Source organism: Hypanus sabinus, chromosome 31 (genome assembly GCF_030144855.1).
Source record: "Hypanus sabinus isolate sHypSab1 chromosome 31, sHypSab1.hap1, whole genome shotgun sequence".
NCBI lineage: Eukaryota > Metazoa > Chordata > Chondrichthyes > Myliobatiformes > Dasyatidae > Hypanus > Hypanus sabinus.
The window spans coordinates 25,355,545-25,374,130 of NC_082736.1; the positions used below are offsets into that span (position 1 = coordinate 25,355,545).

General features: G+C 53.5%; 1 protein-coding gene across 5 annotated transcripts in view; it reads left to right on the forward strand.

The window, feature by feature from the left end:
- The window catches only part of LOC132383978 (serine/threonine-protein kinase MRCK alpha-like), an 86,162-nt gene that overhangs the window by 33,439 nt on the left and 34,137 nt on the right, over window positions 1–18,586 (forward strand). For all 5 annotated transcript variants that reach the window (XM_059955216.1, XM_059955215.1, XM_059955219.1 and 2 more), the window contains exon 7: window positions 169–369. In XM_059955216.1, the coding sequence (XP_059811199.1) occupies window positions 169–369 (201 nt within the window). The remainder of the gene's footprint in view (window positions 1–168; window positions 370–18,586) is intronic.

Below are 18,586 nucleotides of genomic sequence, written 5' to 3' on the forward strand. Positions count from 1 at the left end.
GGGAGCCCGAGTGGGCGGAACAAGAAGGGGTAGAAATTATCGGAAGCTAGAGAAATTGATGTTGGAGGTGGTGGGCTCTCACGTTGGGGCGGGAAGTCAAACACAGAGAGGCCCGGCCGCACCTTGTCCCATTCCTCACCGTGCTCACGTCCTCGTGCCCGGGAGCAGGTGGAGACCTCGGTGGCGGTGGGGACCCCGGATTACATCTCCCCGGAGATCCTCCAGGCCATGGAAGATGGGAAGGGGAAGTACGGTGCCGAGTGCGACTGGTGGTCGCTGGGCGTCTGCGTCTATGAGCTGCTCTTTGGAGAGACGCCCTTCTACGCGGAGTCACTGGTGGAGACCTATGGGAAGATCATGAACCACAAGGTGGGTGCTGGAACGCCATGTCGTTCGTAATCAGATTAAGGAAATATGTAAAAATAACAGGATTGTTTATAATAGGTCATGGGGGGGGGGGGAGGTTGAACTTCCCTAATATAAACTGGGACCTCCTTATGGTAAGGGGTTAAGTTGGCGAAGTATGTGTCCAAGAAAGTTTCTTAAATCAATCTGTGGACGGTCCAGCGAGAGGAGGGTCTGTCCTGGACCTGGTGTTGGGTAATGAGCCTGGCCAAGTGACTGGCCTTTTCAGTGGGTGAACAGTTAGGGAACAGTTTATCCCAGATGAAAATATAGATGGGTGGATTTGTAGATTGGTGAAGCGGTGGGTAGCGTAGAAGACTGGCAAAGATACAGCGCGGTATGGATCAGTTGCGGACATGGGCAGAGAGATGGCAGATGGAGTTTGACCCAGATAAATGTGAGGAGTTGCGCCTCGGTTGGGCAAACACAAGGCAAGACCCTTAACTGTGTTGCTGAACAGAGGGATCTTGGGATCCAAGTTCACAGCCCCTTGTAAGATGGGGTGGTTCAGAATGAGCTGCTTGTTTTTAGTAGTCAAGGCATTGAGTTCACAAGTCAAGAGGTTATGTTGCTACATAGAAGAATGAGGGGGGGGACCTCACAGAAACATTTCGAATGTTGAAAGGCATGGACAGAGTGGATGTGGCAAAGTTGTTTCCAATCGTGGGGAGTCTAGTACGAGAAGGCACCACTTGAGGATTGAAGGTGCCCATTTGGAACAGAGAGCCGCAGACATTGTTTTAGCCAGAGGGTGGTGAATCTGTGGAATTTCTTGCCACGGGCGGCAGTGGAGGCCAAGTCGTTGGGAATATTTAAGGCAGAGATTGATAGGTATCTGAGTAGCCAGGGCATCAAAGGTTATGGTGAGAAGGTGGGAAGTGGGACTAAAGCGGAGATTGGATCAGCTCATGATGAAATGGCGGAGCAGACTCGATGGGCCGAATGGCCGACATCTTCTCCTTTGTCTTATGGTCGAACTTCATAGAACTCTGTTTCAGACACATCTAGAGTATCGCAGGCAGTTCTGGAGGCCCCACTACAGGAAGGATGTTGAGGCAGAGGAGGTTCAACCTGTCGTAGGGCTTGGAGGCTTGCGTGCCTCAATGAGCAGGGGAGCTGTGCTGGCTGGAGTCAGGGCCTTGTGCTTTGGTAGGGTCACCCATGCCAAACAGGTCAAAGGGTAGAGGCCAGGCTAAGAGTCACTGGCCCTCCCAAATTTGGGGGTTCAGCTCCTTGATGGGTCAAACAAAACTGTTATGGAAACAGAAACGAGGTCTACATCTACATCTGAGTCTCCGCCCGGGATATGCGTGACGGACAGGAGTGAAATCCGAGAGGAAGCTGCTGACACGATGAAGGAAGCCTCGAGTACCGCCGGAGATGGAGGACCTCCATTGCCGAGAAACTCTGGTGGTGTAATGGGCAGTAAATAAAAAGAGGTTCATCAGGGTACGAGTATGAGGAGCGGATGGACAAACCAGTGTTGTTCTCTCTGCAGCGGCAGAGGGAGAGGAGAGTTCTTATAGAGGTTTATAAGATCACGAGAGGCATGGATGGATGTTGGACCTGATGATTTTTTTGATCCACAGGCTCTTTTCAGGGTCCCAGAATGAGTTGAAAACTTATGATTATTTATTTTAAACTTAAAACAATAACCAGATTCAAAACACATGACGCTGAAGAGAAATGACCAAGAAGTGAGACAACAGCAAGGCACTAAGAACAAAGACAAGGTGGCGATTCTTTTGCAGAAACTGACACTTTTATATTCTTATGGCCACAACTCCTGAGATAAGGAAGGGCCAATTAGCAGGTACAGAGGCACTGCGCGCTTCTAACCACTGAGCCAACCAAAGACGACAAACTGTTAAGTAATTGTAATATTGCTTTGCCAGGTGGAGTCTAACACCGCAACTTGTGAAAAATGCGAGTTAAAATACTGCTGGCAATGGTGGTGGAGGCGGACACAATAGGGTCTTTTTAGAGGCTTTTGGAGCTTAGTAAAATAGAGGGCTATAGGTAAGCCTAGTCATTTCTGAGGTAGGGACATGTTCAGCATGACTTTGTGGGCCGAAGGGCCTGTATTGTGCTGTAGGTTTTCAATGTTTCTATACAAATTGTGTGTTAGTAAAACTGCAAATTCGTTCTTGCTAAAAACTTATTAAGAGCGTTTTGAAAAGACAACCGATTCCAAGATGAGGATAGGAAACTGGTATCGTAGTCCCAGGGGTCAAAAAATATAAGGGAAGGCATACAGGGAGAGGGGAGTTCAAAGGGGGTGAGTGGGGCAAGTTATTTTTTTACACACAGAGTGGTGGATCTAAACTGTGCCTCTGGGGTGGTGGTGGAGGGGGTAGACAGGGATGAATGTGGAGTTTGGGGCAATGTGGACCTCAACCAGGCGGAAAGGGTTCGGCATGGTTAATTTGATTAACTCAGCACAGCATTGTGGGCCGAAGGGCCTGTACTGTTCTAACAAGCCTTGCTACCAGTGTGCAGGATTTAGGCGGGGCCACGCCTAGAATATTTTTGCAGTACAGGCCCTTCCAGTCCAACAAGTCTGCACCGCCCACGTGACCAATTAACCGACACACTTGCACGCCTTTGGAAGGAATCCCCTGTGCGGTTGCTAAAGGAATGTACAAATTCCTTCCCAGCAGTGGTGGAATTAAACCTGGGCCGCTGGTCCCGCCATAGTTCAATGACACCGTCCTGCCCCAATCACGAGAGACATACTCGCTGTTGTTTCCCCAGGGTCAAATGTCCAGTACTGGAGGCATGCGTGTAGGATGAGATGGAGGGGGTGGAGGAGGAGGAGGAGGCTTAAAGCACAGCCCTAACCCTAATACCCACACCCCGACAAATCTGAGCCCTCTCCCAGCCACTCCCCTTCTCCCCCAGCTTCTTCCGCCTGCTTCCCCGCCCCCTCTCTGCCAGGTTCCACCCCACCCTCTCTTCACCAAGGTCCCCCCCCCACTCCTAGCACCTCCATCCCCCCACCCCAACACTATCCCTATTTCTAACCCTTCCCTCCACATCCCCCACAAACTTTGGCTCACATCCCTCAAACTCATTCCCTACAAACAAACCCGCCCCCCCCCCCCAGCTCAAACAATAATCCCGCCACTCTGACGCAGTCATAACACTGACTTTAAAGTGGACGTAAGGGGGAGGAAGATCCCAATGAAGATGACTGCTGGACCAGGATGATGAAGACATGGGCCAGAACAAAGCTCGAACATCACTGAATCTCCAGTGATGAGATTCACAAGCGCGAGAGGGAGAGTTTTCCCGCTGCCCACCCAAATGCATTTGCTGGCCGGCAGATGGGTCTGGGCATAACTAGTTTGCCTAATTCAGCATGACATTGTGGGCCAAAGGCCTGTTGCTGGGCTGCACTGTTCCTGGAATGTTAGAACAGGCTGTTCAGCCCACAATCTCGTGCTGACCCATTAACCTTCTCTAAAATCAACCTCACCCTTCCCTCCTCCATCTCTCCACTTCCCATTTCACCGCTGGCGTTTCGGGCAGCAGTGAGGGTCCTCCATCGCTGGCACTGTTCAGGGCTTCCTTTGTCGTGTCTGTAGCTTCCTCTCGGTTTTCACCACCGTCAGTCACACAAGTCCCAGGTCGAGACTCAGGAACACCGTCACACTCAGAGCTTCTGGAAACATACAGAATTATGAAAGGGGTGGATAAGATAGAGGCAGATAGAGGATAGAGGGAGGTGAGACTAGAACGAGGGAACGTAGCCTCGAGATTCGGAGGAGTAGATTTAGGACGGAGATGAGGAGGAACTGCTTTTCCCAGAGAGTGGTGAATCTGTGGAATTCTCTGCCCAGGGAAGCAGTGGAGGCTGCCTCAGTAAATATATTTAAGACAAGGTTGGATAGATGTTTGCACAGTAGGGGGATTAAAGGTTGTGGGGAAAAGGCAGGTCAGTGGAGATGAGTCCGTGGCCAGATCAGCCATGATATTGAATGGCGGGGCAGGCTCCGAATGGCCGACTCCTGCTCCCATATCTCGTATTCTTCTCTAGATGTGGAAGGAGTCTTCATTGCTGTTTCCATATCAGTTTTGTCTGACCTTTCAGCATTGTCGGCCCTGAAACTGGAGGGCCGGTGGACCACTCTTAGTCTGACCTTTACCCTTTGACCTGTTTGGCGTGGGTGACCCAAGCACAAAACCCTGACTCCGGACATTGGCATCCAGGTCACTGAGGGACGCAAGCCTCCGAACCCTGCGACGAGGTTGAGGTCCTCTTGGAGATCCCACCCAGATAACCGGCAATTTTTCTATCATCCGTGTTGCCTATCTAAGAGTGATTTAAATGTCCCTAAATGTCTTTGCCACCACCCCTGGCAGCGTGGTCTATGACCCAGAGTAAAAAGTACCTACCTCTGACATCCTCCTTTTCAAACTTTCCTCCAAACATCTGAAAAATTGCCCCTATTCTGCCCTGGGAAAAGAGTCTCTGACTGTCCACTCTATCCATGCCTCTTATCAGCGAGTCCACAGCGGCAACATGTGGAAGGGCGGTCACATCTTGTTCACCTCTATCAAGTCATCCTCCGTCGCTCCAAAGAGAAAAGCCCCAGCTCGCTCAACCTATTCTCAATAAGACATGCTCTCTAATCCCAGCAGCATCCTGGTGAGTCTCCTCTGCACCCTCTCTAATCCCAGCAGCATCCTGGTGAGTCTCTTCTGCACCCTCTCTAATCCAGGCAGCATCCTGGTGAATCTCCTCTGCACCCTCTCTAATCCCAGCAGCGTCCTGGTGCATCTCCTCTGCACCCTCTCTAATCCAGACAGTATCCCGGTGAATCTCCTCGGCACCCTCTCTAATCCAGGCAGCATCCCGGTGAATCTCCTCTGCACCCTCTCTAATCCAGACAGCATCCTGGTGAATCTCCTCTGCACCCTCTCTAATCCAGACAGCATCCTGGTGAATCTCCTCTGCACCCTCTCTAATCCAGGCAGCATCATGGTGAATCACCTCTGCACCCTCTCTCATCCAGGCAGCATCCTGGTGAATCTCCTCTGCACCCCCTCTGATCCAGGCAGCATCCTGGTGAATGTCCTCTGCACCCTCTCTAATCCAGGCAGCATCCTGGTGAATCTCCTCTGCACCCTCTCTAATCCAGGCAGCATCCTGGTGAATCACCTCTGCACCCTCTCTCATCCAGGCAGCATACTGGTGAATCTCCTCTGCACCCTCTCTGATCCAGGCAGCATCCTGGTGAATCTCCTCTGCACGCTCTCTAATCCAGGCAGCATCCTGGTGAATCTCCTCTGCACCCTCCCTAATACAGGCAGCATCCTGGTGAATCTCCTCTGCACCCTCTCTAATCCAGGCAGCATCCTGGTGAATCACCTCTGCACCCTCTCTCATCCAGGCAGCATACTGGTGAATCTCCTCTGCACCCTCTCTCATCCAGGCAGCATCCTGGTGAATCTCCTCTGCACGCTCTCTAATCCAGGCAGCATCCTGGTGAATCTCCTCTGCACCCTCCCTAATACAGGCAGCATCCTGGTGAATCTCCTCTGCACCCTCTCTAATCCAGGCAGCATCCCGGTGAATCTCCTCGGCACCCTCTCTAATCCAGGCAGCATCCCGGTGAATCTCCTCTGCACCCTCTCTAATCCAGACAGCATCCTGGTGAATCTCCTCTGCACCCTCTCTAATCCAGACAGCATCCTGGTGAATCTCCTCTGCACCCTCTCTAATCCAGGCAGCATCATGGTGAATCACCTCTGCACCCTCTCTCATCCAGGCAGCATCCTGGTGAATCTCCTCTGCACCCCCTCTGATCCAGGCAGCATCCTGGTGAATGTCCTCTGCACCCTCTCTAATCCAGGCAGCATCCTGGTGAATCTCCTCTGCACCCTCTCTAATCCAGGCAGCATCCTGGTGAATCACCTCTGCACCCTCTCTCATCCAGGCAGCATACTGGTGAATCTCCTCTGCACCCTCTCTGATCCAGGCAGCATCCTGGTGAATCTCCTCTGCACGCTCTCTAATCCAGGCAGCATCCTGGTGAATCTCCTCTGCACCCTCCCTAATACAGGCAGCATCCTGGTGAATCTCCTCTGCACCCTCTCTAATCCAGGCAGCATCCTGGTGAGTCTGCTCTGCACCCTCCCTAATACAGGCAGCATCCTGGTGAATCTCCTCTGCACCCTCTCTAATCCAGACAGCATCCTGGTGAGTCTGCTCTGCACCCTCTCTAATCCAGGCAGCATCCTGGTGAATCTCCTCTGCACCCTCTCTAATCCAGGCAGCATCCTGGTGAATCTCCTCTGCACCCTCTCTAATCCAGACAGCATCCTGGTGAGTCTCCTCTGCACCCTCTCTAATCCAGGCAGCATCCTGGTGAGTCTCCTCTGCACCCTCTCTAATCCAGACAGCATCCTGGTGAATCTCCTCTGCACCCTCTCTAATCCAGGCAGCATCCTGGTGAATCTCCTCTGCACCCTCGCTAATCCCGGCAGCATCCTGGTGAGTCTCCTCTGCACCCACTCTAATCCAGGCAGCATCCTGGTGAATCTCCTCTGCACCCTCTCTAATCCAGACAGCATCCTGGTGAATCTCCTCTGCACCCTCTCTGATCCAGGCAGCATCCTGGTGAATCTCCACTGCACCCTCTCTAATCCAGGCAGCATCCTGGTGAATCTCCACTGCACACTCTATAATCCAGGCAGCATCCTGGTGAATCTCCTCTGCACCCTCTCTAATCCAGGCAGCATCCTGGTGAATCTCCTCTGCACGCTCTCTAATCCAGGCAGCATCCTGGTGAATCTCCTCTGCACCCTCTCTAATCCAGGCAGCATCCTGGTGAATCTCCTCTGCACCCTCTCTAATCCAGACAGCATCCTGGTGAATCTCCTCTGCACCCTCTCTAATCCAGGCAGCATCCTGGTGAATCTCCTCTGCACCCTCTCTAATCCAGGCAGCATCCTGGTGAATCTCCCCTGCACCCTCTCTAATCCAGGCAGCATCCTGGTGAATCTCCTCTACACCCTCTCTCATCCAGGCAGCATCCTGGTGAATCTCCTCTGCACCCTCTCTAATCCAGACAGCATCCCGGTGAATCTCCTCTGCACCCTCTCTAATCCAGGCAGCATCCCGGTGAATCTCCTCTGCACCCTCTCTAATCCAGACAGCATCCTGGTGAATATCCTCTGCACCCTCTCTAATCCAGACAGCATCCTGGTGAATCTCCTCTGCACCCTCTCTAATCCAGGCAGCATCATGGTGAATCACCTCTGCACCCTCTCTCATCCAGGCAGCATCCTGGTGAATCTCCTCTGCACCCCCTCTGATCCAGGCAGCATCCTGGTGAATGTCCTCTGCACCCTCTCTAATCCAGGCAGCATCCTGGTGAATCTCCTCTGCACCCTCTCTAATCCAGGCAGCATCCTGGTGAATCACCTCTGCACCCTCTCTCATCCAGGCAGCATACTGGTGAATCTCCTCTGCACCCTCTCTGATCCAGGCAGCATCCTGGTGAATCTCCTCTGCACGCTCTCTAATCCAGGCAGCATCCTGGTGAATCTCCTCTGCACCCTCCCTAATACAGGCAGCATCCTGGTGAATCTCCTCTGCACCCTCTCTAATCCAGGCAGCATCCTGGTGAATCACCTCTGCACCCTCTCTCATCCAGGCAGCATACTGGTGAATCTCCTCTGCACCCTCTCTCATCCAGGCAGCATCCTGGTGAATCTCCTCTGCACGCTCTCTAATCCAGGCAGCATCCTGGTGAATCTCCTCTGCACCCTCCCTAATACAGGCAGCATCCTGGTGAATCTCCTCTGCACCCTCTCTAATCCAGGCAGCATCCCGGTGAATCTCCTCGGCACCCTCTCTAATCCAGGCAGCATCCCGGTGAATCTCCTCTGCACCCTCTCTAATCCAGACAGCATCCTGGTGAATCTCCTCTGCACCCTCTCTAATCCAGACAGCATCCTGGTGAATCTCCTCTGCACCCTCTCTAATCCAGGCAGCATCATGGTGAATCACCTCTGCACCCTCTCTCATCCAGGCAGCATCCTGGTGAATCTCCTCTGCACCCCCTCTGATCCAGGCAGCATCCTGGTGAATGTCCTCTGCACCCTCTCTAATCCAGGCAGCATCCTGGTGAATCTCCTCTGCACCCTCTCTAATCCAGGCAGCATCCTGGTGAATCACCTCTGCACCCTCTCTCATCCAGGCAGCATACTGGTGAATCTCCTCTGCACCCTCTCTCATCCAGGCAGCATCCTGGTGAATCTCCTCTGCACGCTCTCTAATCCAGGCAGCATCCTGGTGAATCTCCTCTGCACCCTCCCTAATACAGGCAGCATCCTGGTGAATCTCCTCTGCACCCTCTCTAATCCAGGCAGCATCCTGGTGAATCTCCTCTGCACCCTCTCTAATCCAGGCAGCATTCTGGTGAGTCTCCACTGCACCCTCTCTAATCCAGACAGCATCCTGGTAAATCTCCTCTGCACCCTCTCTAATCCAGGCAGCATCCTGGTGAATCTCCTCTGCATCCTCTCTAATCCAGGCAGCATCTGTGTCAATCTCCTCTGCACACTCTCTAATCCAGGCAGCATCCCGGTGAATCTCCTCTGCACCCTCTCTAATCCCAGCAGCATCCTGGTGAATCTCCTCTGCACCCTCTCTAATCCAGGCAGCATCCTGGTCAATCTCCTCTGCAACCTCTCTAATCCAGGCAGCATCCTGGTGAATCTCCTCTGCACGCTCTCTAATCCCAGCAGCATCCTGGTGAATCTCCTCTGCACCCTCTCTAATCCAGGCAGCATCCTAGTGAATCTCCTCTGCACCCTCTCTAATCCAGGCAGCATCCTGGTGAATCTCCTCTGCACCCTCTCTAATCCAGACAGCATCCTGGTGAGTCTGCTCTGCACCCTCTCTAATCCAGGCAGCATCCTGGTGAATCTCCTCTGCACCCTCTCTAATCCAGGCAGCATCCTGGTGAATCTCCTCTGCACCCTCTCTAATCCAGACAGCATCCTGGTGAGTCTCCTCTGCATCCTCTCTAATCCAGGCAGCATCCTGGTGAGTCTCCTCTGCACCCTCTCTAATCCAGACAGCATCCTGGTGAATCTCCTCTGCACCCTCTCTAATCCAGGCAGCATCCTGGTGAATCTCCTCTGCACCCTCGCTAATCCCGGCAGCATCCTGGTGAGTCTCCTCTGCACCCACTCTAATCCAGGCAGCATCCTGGTGAATCTCCTCTGCACCCTCTCTAATCCAGACAGCATCCTGGTGAATCTCCTCTGCACCCTCTCTGATCCAGGCAGCATCCTGGTGAATCTCCACTGCACCCTCTCTAATCCAGGCAGCATCCTGGTGAATCTCCACTGCACACTCTATAATCCAGGCAGCATCCTGGTGAATCTCCTCTGCACCCTCTCTAATCCAGGCAGCATCCTGGTGAATCTCCTCTGCACGCTCTCTAATCCAGGCAGCATCCTGGTGAATCTCCTCTGCACCCTCTCTAATCCAGGCAGCATCCTGGTGAATCTCCTCTGCACCCTCTCTAATCCAGGCAGCATCCTGGTGAATCTCCTCTGCACCCTCTCTAATCCAGGCAGCATCCTGGTGAGTCTCCACTGCACCCTCTCTAATCCAGGCAGCATCCTGGTGAATCTCCTCTGCACCCTCTCTAATCCAGGCAGCATCCTGGTGAATCTCCTCTGCACCCTCTCTAATCGAGGCAGCATTCTGGTGAGTCTCCTCTGCACCCTCTCTAATCCAGGCAGCATCCTGGTGAATCTCCTCTGCACCCACTCTAATCCAGGCAGCATCCTGGTGAATCTCCTCTGCACGCTCTCTAATCCAGGCAGCATCCTGGTGAATCTCCTCTGCACCCTCTCTGATCCGGGCAGCATCCTGGTGAATCTCCACTGCACCCTCTCTAATCCAGGCAGCATCCTGGTGAATCTCCTCTACACCCTCTCTCATCCAGGCAGCATCCTGGTGAATCTCCTCTGCACCCTCTCTAATCCAGACAGCATCCCGGTGAATCTCCTCTGCACCCTCTCTAATCCAGGCAGCATCCAGGTGAATCTACACTGCACCCTCTCTCATCCAGGCAGCATCCTGGTGAATCTCCTCTGCACCCTCTCTAATCCAGGCAGCATCCTGGTGAATCTCCTCTGCACCCTCTCTAATCCAGACAGCATCCTGGTGAATCTCCTCTGCACCCTCTCTAATCCAGGCAGCATCCTGGAGAATCTCCTCTGCACCATCTCTCATCCAGGCAGCATCCTGGTGAATCTCCTCTGCACCCTCTCTCATCCAGGCAGCATCCTGGTGAATCTCCTCTGCACGCTCCCTAATCCAGGCAGCATCCTGGTGAATCTCCTCTGCACCCTCTCTAATCCAGGCAGCATCCTGGTGAATCTCCTCTGCACCCTCTCTAATCTAGGCAGCATCCTGGTGAATCTCCTCTGCACCCTCTCTAATCCAGGCAGCATCCTGGTGAGTCTCCACTGCAGCCTCTCTAATCCAGACAGCATCCTGGTAAATCTCCTCTGCACCCTCTCTAATCCAGGCAGCATCCTGGTGAATCTCCTCTGCACCCTCTCTAATCCAGGCAGCATCTGTGTCAATCTCCTCTGCACACTCTCTAATCCAGGCAGCATCCCGGTAAATCTCCTCTGCACCCTCTCTAATCCCGGCAGCATCCTGGTGAATCTCCTCTGCACCCTCTCTAATCCAGGCAGCATCCTGGTGAATCTCCTCTGCAGCCTCACTCATCCAGGCAGCATCCTGGTGAATCTCCTCTGCACGCTCTCTAATCCAGGCAGCATCCTGGTGAATCTCCACTGCACCCTCTCTAATCCAGACAGCATCCTGGTAAATCTCCTCTGCACCCTCCCTAATCCAGGCAGCATCCTGGTGAATCTCCTCTGCACCCTCTCTAATCCAGGCAGCATCTGTGTCAATCTCCTCTGCACACTCTCTAATCCAGGCAGCATCCTGGTGAATCTCCTCTGCACCCTCTCTAATCCAGACAGCATCCTGGTGAGTCTCCTCTGCACCCTCTCTAATCCAGGCAGCATCCTGGTGAATCTCCTCTGCACCCTCTCTAATCCAGGCAGCATCCTGGTGAATCTCCTCTGCACCCTCTCTAATCCAGACAGCATCCTGGTGAGTCTCCTCTGCACCCTCTCTAATCCAGGCAGCATCCTGGTGAGTCTCCTCTGCACTCTCTCTAATACAGACAGGATCCTGGTGAATCTCCTCTGCACCCTCTCTAATCCCGGCAGCATCCTGGTGAGGCTCCTCTGCACCCACTCTAATCCAGGCAGCATCCTGGTGAATCTCCTCTGCACCCTCTCTAATCCAGGCAGCATCCTGGTGAATCTCCTCTGCACCCTCTCTAATCCCGGCAGCATCCTGGTGAGTCTCCTCTGCACCCACTCTAATCCAGGAAGCATCCTGGTGAATCTCCTCTGCACGCTCTCTAATCCAGGCAGCATCCTGGTGAATCTCCTCTGCACCCTCTCTAATCCAGGCAGCATCCTGGTGAATCTCCTCTGCACCCTCTCTAATCCAGACAGCATCCTGGTGAGTCTCCTCTGCACCCTCACTAATCCAGGCAGCATCCTGGTGAATCTCCTCTGCACCCTCTCTCATCCAGGCAGCATCCTGGTGAATCTCCTCTGCACCCTCTCTGATCCAGGCAGCATCCTGGTGAATCTCCACTGCACCCTCTCTAATCCAGGCAGCATCCTGGTGAATCTCCTCTACACCCTCTCTCATCCAGGCAGCATCCTGGTGAATCTCCTCTGCACCCTCTCTAATCCAGACAGCATCCCGGTGAATCTCCTCTGCACCCTCTCTAATCCAGGCAGCATCCCGGTGAATCTCCACTGCACCCTCTCTCATCCAGGCAGCATCCTGGTGAATCTCCTCTGCACCCTCTCTAATCCAGGCAGCATCCTGGTGAATCTCCTCTGCACCCTCTCTAATCCAGACAGCATCCTGGTGAATCTCCTCTGCACCCTCTCTAATCCAGGCAGCATCCTGGTGAATCTCCTCTGCACCCTCTCTCATCCAGGCAGCATCCTGGTGAATCTCCTCTGCACCCTCTCTCATCCAGGCAGCATCCTGGTGAATCTCCTCTGCACGCTCTCTAATCCAGGCAGCATCCTGGTGAATCTCCTCTGCACCCTCTCTAATCCAGGCAGCATCCTGGTGAATCTCCTCTGCACCCTCTCTAATCCAGGCAGCATCCTGGTGAGTCTCCACTGCACCCTCGCTAATCCAGACAGCATCCTGTTAAATCTCCTCTGCATCCTCTCTAATCCAGGCAGCATCCTGGTGAATCTCCTCTGCACCCTCTCTAATCCAGGCAGCATCTGTGTCAATCTCCTCTGCACACTCTCTAATCCAGGCAGCATCCTGGTGAATCTCCTCTGCACGCTCTCTAATCCAGGCAGCATCCTGGTGAATCTCCTCTGCACCCTCTCTAATCCAGGCAGCATCCTGGTGAATCTCCTCTGCACCCTCTCTAATCCAGGCAGCATCCTGGTGAATCTCCTCTGCACCCTCTCTAATCCAGGCAGCATCCTGGTGAATCTCCTCTGCACCCTCTCTAATCCAGACAGCATCCTGGTGAGTCTCCACTGCACCCTCACTAATCCAGGCAGCATCCTGGTGAATCTCCTCTGCACCCTCTCTCATCCAGGCAGCTTCCTGGTGAATCTCCTCTGCACCCTCTCTGATCCAGGCAGCATCCTGGTGAATCTCCACTGCACCCTCTCTAATCCAGGCAGCATCCTGGTGAATCTCCTCTACACCCTCTCTCATCCAGGCAGCATCCCGGTGAATCTCCTCTGCACCCTCTCTAATCCAGACAGCATCCCGGTGAATCTCCTCTGCACCCTCTCTAATCCAGGCAGCATCCCGGTGAATCTCCACTGCACCCTCTCTCATCCAGGCAGCATCCTGGTGAATCTCCTCTGCACCCTCTCTAATCCAGGCAGCATCCTGGTGAATCTCCTCTGCACCCTCTCTAATCCAGACAGCATCCTGGTGAATCTCCTCTGCACCCTCTCTAATCCAGGCAGCATCCTGGTGAATCTCCTCTGCACCCTCTCTCATCCAGGCAGCATCCTGGTGAATCTCCTCTGCACCCTCTCTCATCCAGGCAGCATCCTGGTGAATCTCCTCTGCACCCTCTCTAATCCAGGCAGCATCCTGGTGAATCTCCTCTGCACCCTCTCTAATCCAGGCAGCATCCTGGTGAGTCTCCACTGCACCCTCGCTAATCCAGACAGCATCCTGGTAAATCTCCTCTGCATCCTCTCTAATCCAGGCAGCATCCTGGTGAATCTCCTCTGCACCCTCTCTAATCCAGGCAGCATCTGTGTCAATCTCCTCTGCACACTCTCTAATCCAGGCAGCATCCCGGTGAATCTCCTCTGCACCCTCTCTAATCCCAGCAGCATCCTGGTGAATCTCCTCTGCACCCTCTCTAATCCAGGCAGCATCCTGGTGAATCTCCTCTGCAGCCTCACTCATCCAGGCAGCATCCTGGTGAATCTCCTCTGCACCCTCTCTCATCCAGGCAGCATCCTGGTGAATCTCCTCTGCACGCTCTCTAATCCAGGCAGCATCCTGGTGAATCTCCTCTGCACCCTCTCTAATCCAGGCAGCATCCTGGTGAATCTCCTCTGCACCCTCTCTAATCCAGGCAGCATCCTGGTGAATCTCCTCTGCACCCTCTCTAATCCAGGCAGCATCTGTGTCAATCTCCTCTGCACACTCTCTAATCCAGGCAGCATCCCGGTGAATCTCCTCTGCACCCTCTCTAATCCCAGCAGCATCCTGGTGAATCTCCTCTGCACCCTCTCTAATCCAGGCAGCATCCTGGTCAATCTCCTCTGCAACCTCTCTAATCCAGGCAGCATCCTGGTGAATCTCCTCTGCACGCTCTCTAATCCCAGCAGCATCCTGGTGAATCTCCACTGCACCCTCTCTAATCCAGGCAGCATCCTGGTAAATCTCCTCTGCACCCTCTCTAATCCAGACAGCATCCTGGTGAGTCTCCTCTGCAGCCTCTCTAATCCAGCAGCATCCTGGTGAATCTCCTCTGCACCCTCTCTAATCCAGACAGCATCCTGGTGAATCTCCTCTGCACCCTCTCTAATCCAGGCAGCATCCTTGTGAATCTCCTCTGCACCCTCTCTAATCCCGGCAGCATCCTGGTGACTCTCCTCTGCACCCACTCTAATCCAGGCAGCATCCTGGTGAATCTCCTCTGCACGCTCTCTAATCCAGACAGCATCCTGGTGAATCTCCTCTGCACCCTCTCTAATCCAGGCAGCATCCTGGTGAATCTCCTCTGCACCCTCTCTAATCCAGACAGCATCCTGGTGAATCTTCTCTGCACCCTCTCTAATTTAGGCAGCATCCTGGTGAATCTCCTCTGCACCCTCTCTAATCCAGGCAGCATCCTGGTGAATCTCCTCTGCACCCTCTCTAATCCAGGCAGCATCCTGGTGAGTCTCCTCTGCACCCTCTCTAATCCAGACAGCATCCTGGTGAGTCTCTTCTGCACCCTCTCTAATCCACGCAGCATCCTGGTGAATCTCCTCTGCACCCTCTCTAATCCAGGCAGCATCCTGGTGAATCTCCACTGCACCCTCTCTAATCCAGGCAGCAACCTGGTGAATCTCCTCTGCACCCTCTCTAATCCAGACAACATCCTGCAGAATCTCCTCTGCACCCTCTCTAATCCAGACAGCATCCTGGTGAATCTCCTCTGCACCCTCTCTAATCCAGGTAGCATCCTGGTGAATCTCCTCTGCACCCTCTCTAATCCAGACAACATCCTGCAGAATCTCCTCTGCACCCTCTCTAATCCAGACAGCATCCTGGTGAATCTCCTCTGCACCCTCTCTAATCCAGGCAGCATCCTGGTGAATCTCCTCTGCACCCTCTCTAATCCACGCAGCATCCTGGTGAATCTCCTCTGCACCCTCTCTAATCCAGGCAGCATCCTGGTGAGTCTCCTCTGCACCCTCTCTAATCCAGACAGCATCCTGGTGAGTCTCTTCTGCACCCTCTCTAATCCAGCTAGCATCCTGGTGAATCTCCTCTGCACCCTCTCTAATCCAGGGAGCATCCTGGTGAATCTCCACTGCACCCTCTCTAATCCAGGCAGCATCCTGGTGAATCTCCTCTGCACCCTCTCTAATCCAGACAACATCCTGCAGAATCTCCTCTGCACCCTCTCTAATCCCAGCAGCATCCTGGTGAATCTCCTCTGCACCCTCTCTAATCCAGGCAGCATCCTGGTCAATCTCCTCTGCAACCTCTCTAATCCAGGCAGCATCCTGGTCAATCTCCTCTGCACGCTCTCTAATCCCAGCAGCATCCTGGTGAATCTCCTCTGCACCCTCTCTAATCCAGGCAGCATCCTAGTGAATCTCCTCTGCACCCTCTCTAATCCAGGCAGCATCCTGGTGAATCTCCTCTGCACCCTCTCTAATCCAGACAGCATCCTGGTGAGTCTCCTCTGCACCCTCTCTTATCCAGGCAGCATCCTGGTGAATCTCCTCTGCACCCTCTCTAATCCAGGCAGCATCCTGGTGAATCTCCTCTGCACCCTCTCTAATCCAGGCAGCATCCTGGTGAATCTCCACTGCACCCTCTCTAATCCAGGCAGCATCCTGGTGAATCTCCTCTGCACCCTCTCTAATCCAGACAACATCCTGCAGAATCTCCTCTGCACCCTCTCTAATCCCAGCAGCATCCTGGTGAATCTCCTCTGCACCCTCTCTAATCCAGGCAGCATCCTGGTCAATCTCCTCTGCAACCTCTCTAATCCAGGCAGCATCCTGGTGAATCTCCTCTGCACGCTCTCTAATCCCAGCAGCATCCTGGTGAATCTCCTCTGCACCCTCTCTAATCCAGGCAGCATCCTAGTGAATCTCCTCTGCACCCTCTCTAATCCAGGCAGCATCCTGGTGAATCTCCTCTGCACCCTCTCTAGTCCAGACAGCATCCTGGTGAGTCTCCTCTGCACCCTCTCTTATCCAGGCAGCATCCTGGTGAATCTCCTCTGCACCCTCTCTAATCCAGGCAGCATCCTGGTGAATCTCCTCTGCACCCTCTCTAATCCAGACAGCATCCTGGTGAGTCTCCTCTGCACCCTCTCTAATCCAGGCAGCATCCTGGTGAGTCTCCTCTGCACGCTCTCTAATCCAGGCAGCATCCTGGTGAATCTCTTCTGCACCCTCTCTAATCCGGACAGCATCCTGGGGAGTCTCCTCTGCACCCTCTCTAATCCAGACAGCATCCTGGTGAGTCCCTTCTGCACCCTCTCTAATCCAGGCAGCATCCTGGTGAATCTCCTCTGCACCCTCTCTAATCCAGGCAGCATCCTGGTGAGTCTCCTCTGCACCCTCTCTAATCCAGACAGCATCCTGGTGAGTCTCTTCTGCACCCTCTCTAATCCAGGCAGCATCCTGGTGAATCTCCTCTGCACCCTCTCTAATCCAGGCAGCATCCTGGTGAATCTCCACTGCACCCTCTCTAATCCAGGCAGCAACCTGGTGAATCTCCTCTGCACCCTCTCTAATCCAGACAACATCCTGCAGAATCTCCTCTGCACCCTCTCTAATCCAGGCAGCATCCTGGTGAATCTCCTCTGCACCCTCTCTAATCCAGACAACATCCTGCAGAATCTCCTCTGCACCCTCTCTAATCCAGACAGCATCCTGGTGAGTCTCCTCTGCACCCTCTCTAATCCAGGCAGCATCCTGGTGAATCTCCTCTGCACCCTCTCTAATCCAGACAGCATCCTGGTGAATCTCCTCTGCACCCTCTCTAATCCAGGCAGCATCCTGGTTAATCTCCTCTGCACCCTCTCTAATCCAGGCAGCATCCTGGTGAGTCTCCTCTGCACGCTCTCTAATCCAGGCAGCATCCTGGTGAATCTCCTCTGCACCCTCTCTAATCCAGACAGCATCCTGGTGAGTCTCTTCTGCACCCTCTCTAATCCAGACAGCATCCTGGTGAGTCTCTTCTGCACCCTCTCTAATCCAGGCAGCATCCTGGTGAGTCTCCTCTGCACCCTCTCTAATCCAGGCAGCATCCTGGTGAATCTCCTCTGCACCCTCTCTAATCCAGGCAGCATCCTGGTGAGTCTCCTCTGCACGCTCTCTAATCCAGGCAGCATCCTGGTGAATCTCTTCTGCACCCTCTCTAATCCGGACAGCATCCTGGGGAGTCTCCTCTGCACCCTCTCTAATCCAGACAACATCCTGGTGAGTCCCTTCTGCACCCTCTCTAATCCAGGCAGCATCCTGGTGAATCTCCTCTGCACCCTCTCTAATCCAGGCAGCATCCTGGTGAGTCTCCTCTGCACCCTCTCTAATCCAGACAGCATCCTGGTGAGTCTCTTCTGCACCCTCTCTAATCCAGGCAGCATCCTGGTGAATCTCCTCTGCACCCTCTCTAATCCAGGCAGCATCCTGGTGAATCTCCACTGCACCCTCTCTAATCCAGGCAGCAACCTGGTGAATCTCCTCTGCACCCTCTCTAATCCAGACAACATCCTGCAGAATCTCCTCTGCACCCTCTCTAATCCAGACAGCATCCTGGTGAATCTCCTCTGCACCCTCTCTAATCCAGGCAGCATCCTGGTGAATCTCCTCTGCACCCTCTCTAATCCAGACAACATCCTGCAGAATCTCCTCTGCACCCTCTCTAATCCAGACAGCATCCTGGTGAGTCTCCTCTGCACCCTCTCTAATCCAGGCAGCATCCTGGTGAATCTCCTCTGCACCCTCTCTAATCCAGACAGCATCCTGGTGAGTCTCTTCTGCACCCTCTCTAATCCAGGCAGCATCCTGGTGAATCTCCTCTGCACCCTCTCTAATCCACGCAGCATCCTGATGAATCTCCTCTGCACCCTCTCTAATCCAGGCAGCATCCTGGTGAATCTCCACTGCACCCTCTCTAATCCAGGCAGCATCCTGGTGAATCTCCTCTGCACCCTCTCTAATCCAGACAACATCCTGCAGAATCTCCTCTGCACCCTCTCTAATCCAGGCAGCATCCTGGTGAATCTCCTCTGCACCCTCTCTAATCCAGGCAGCATCCTGGTGAATCTCCTCTGCACACTCTCTAATCCAGACAACATCCTGCAGAATC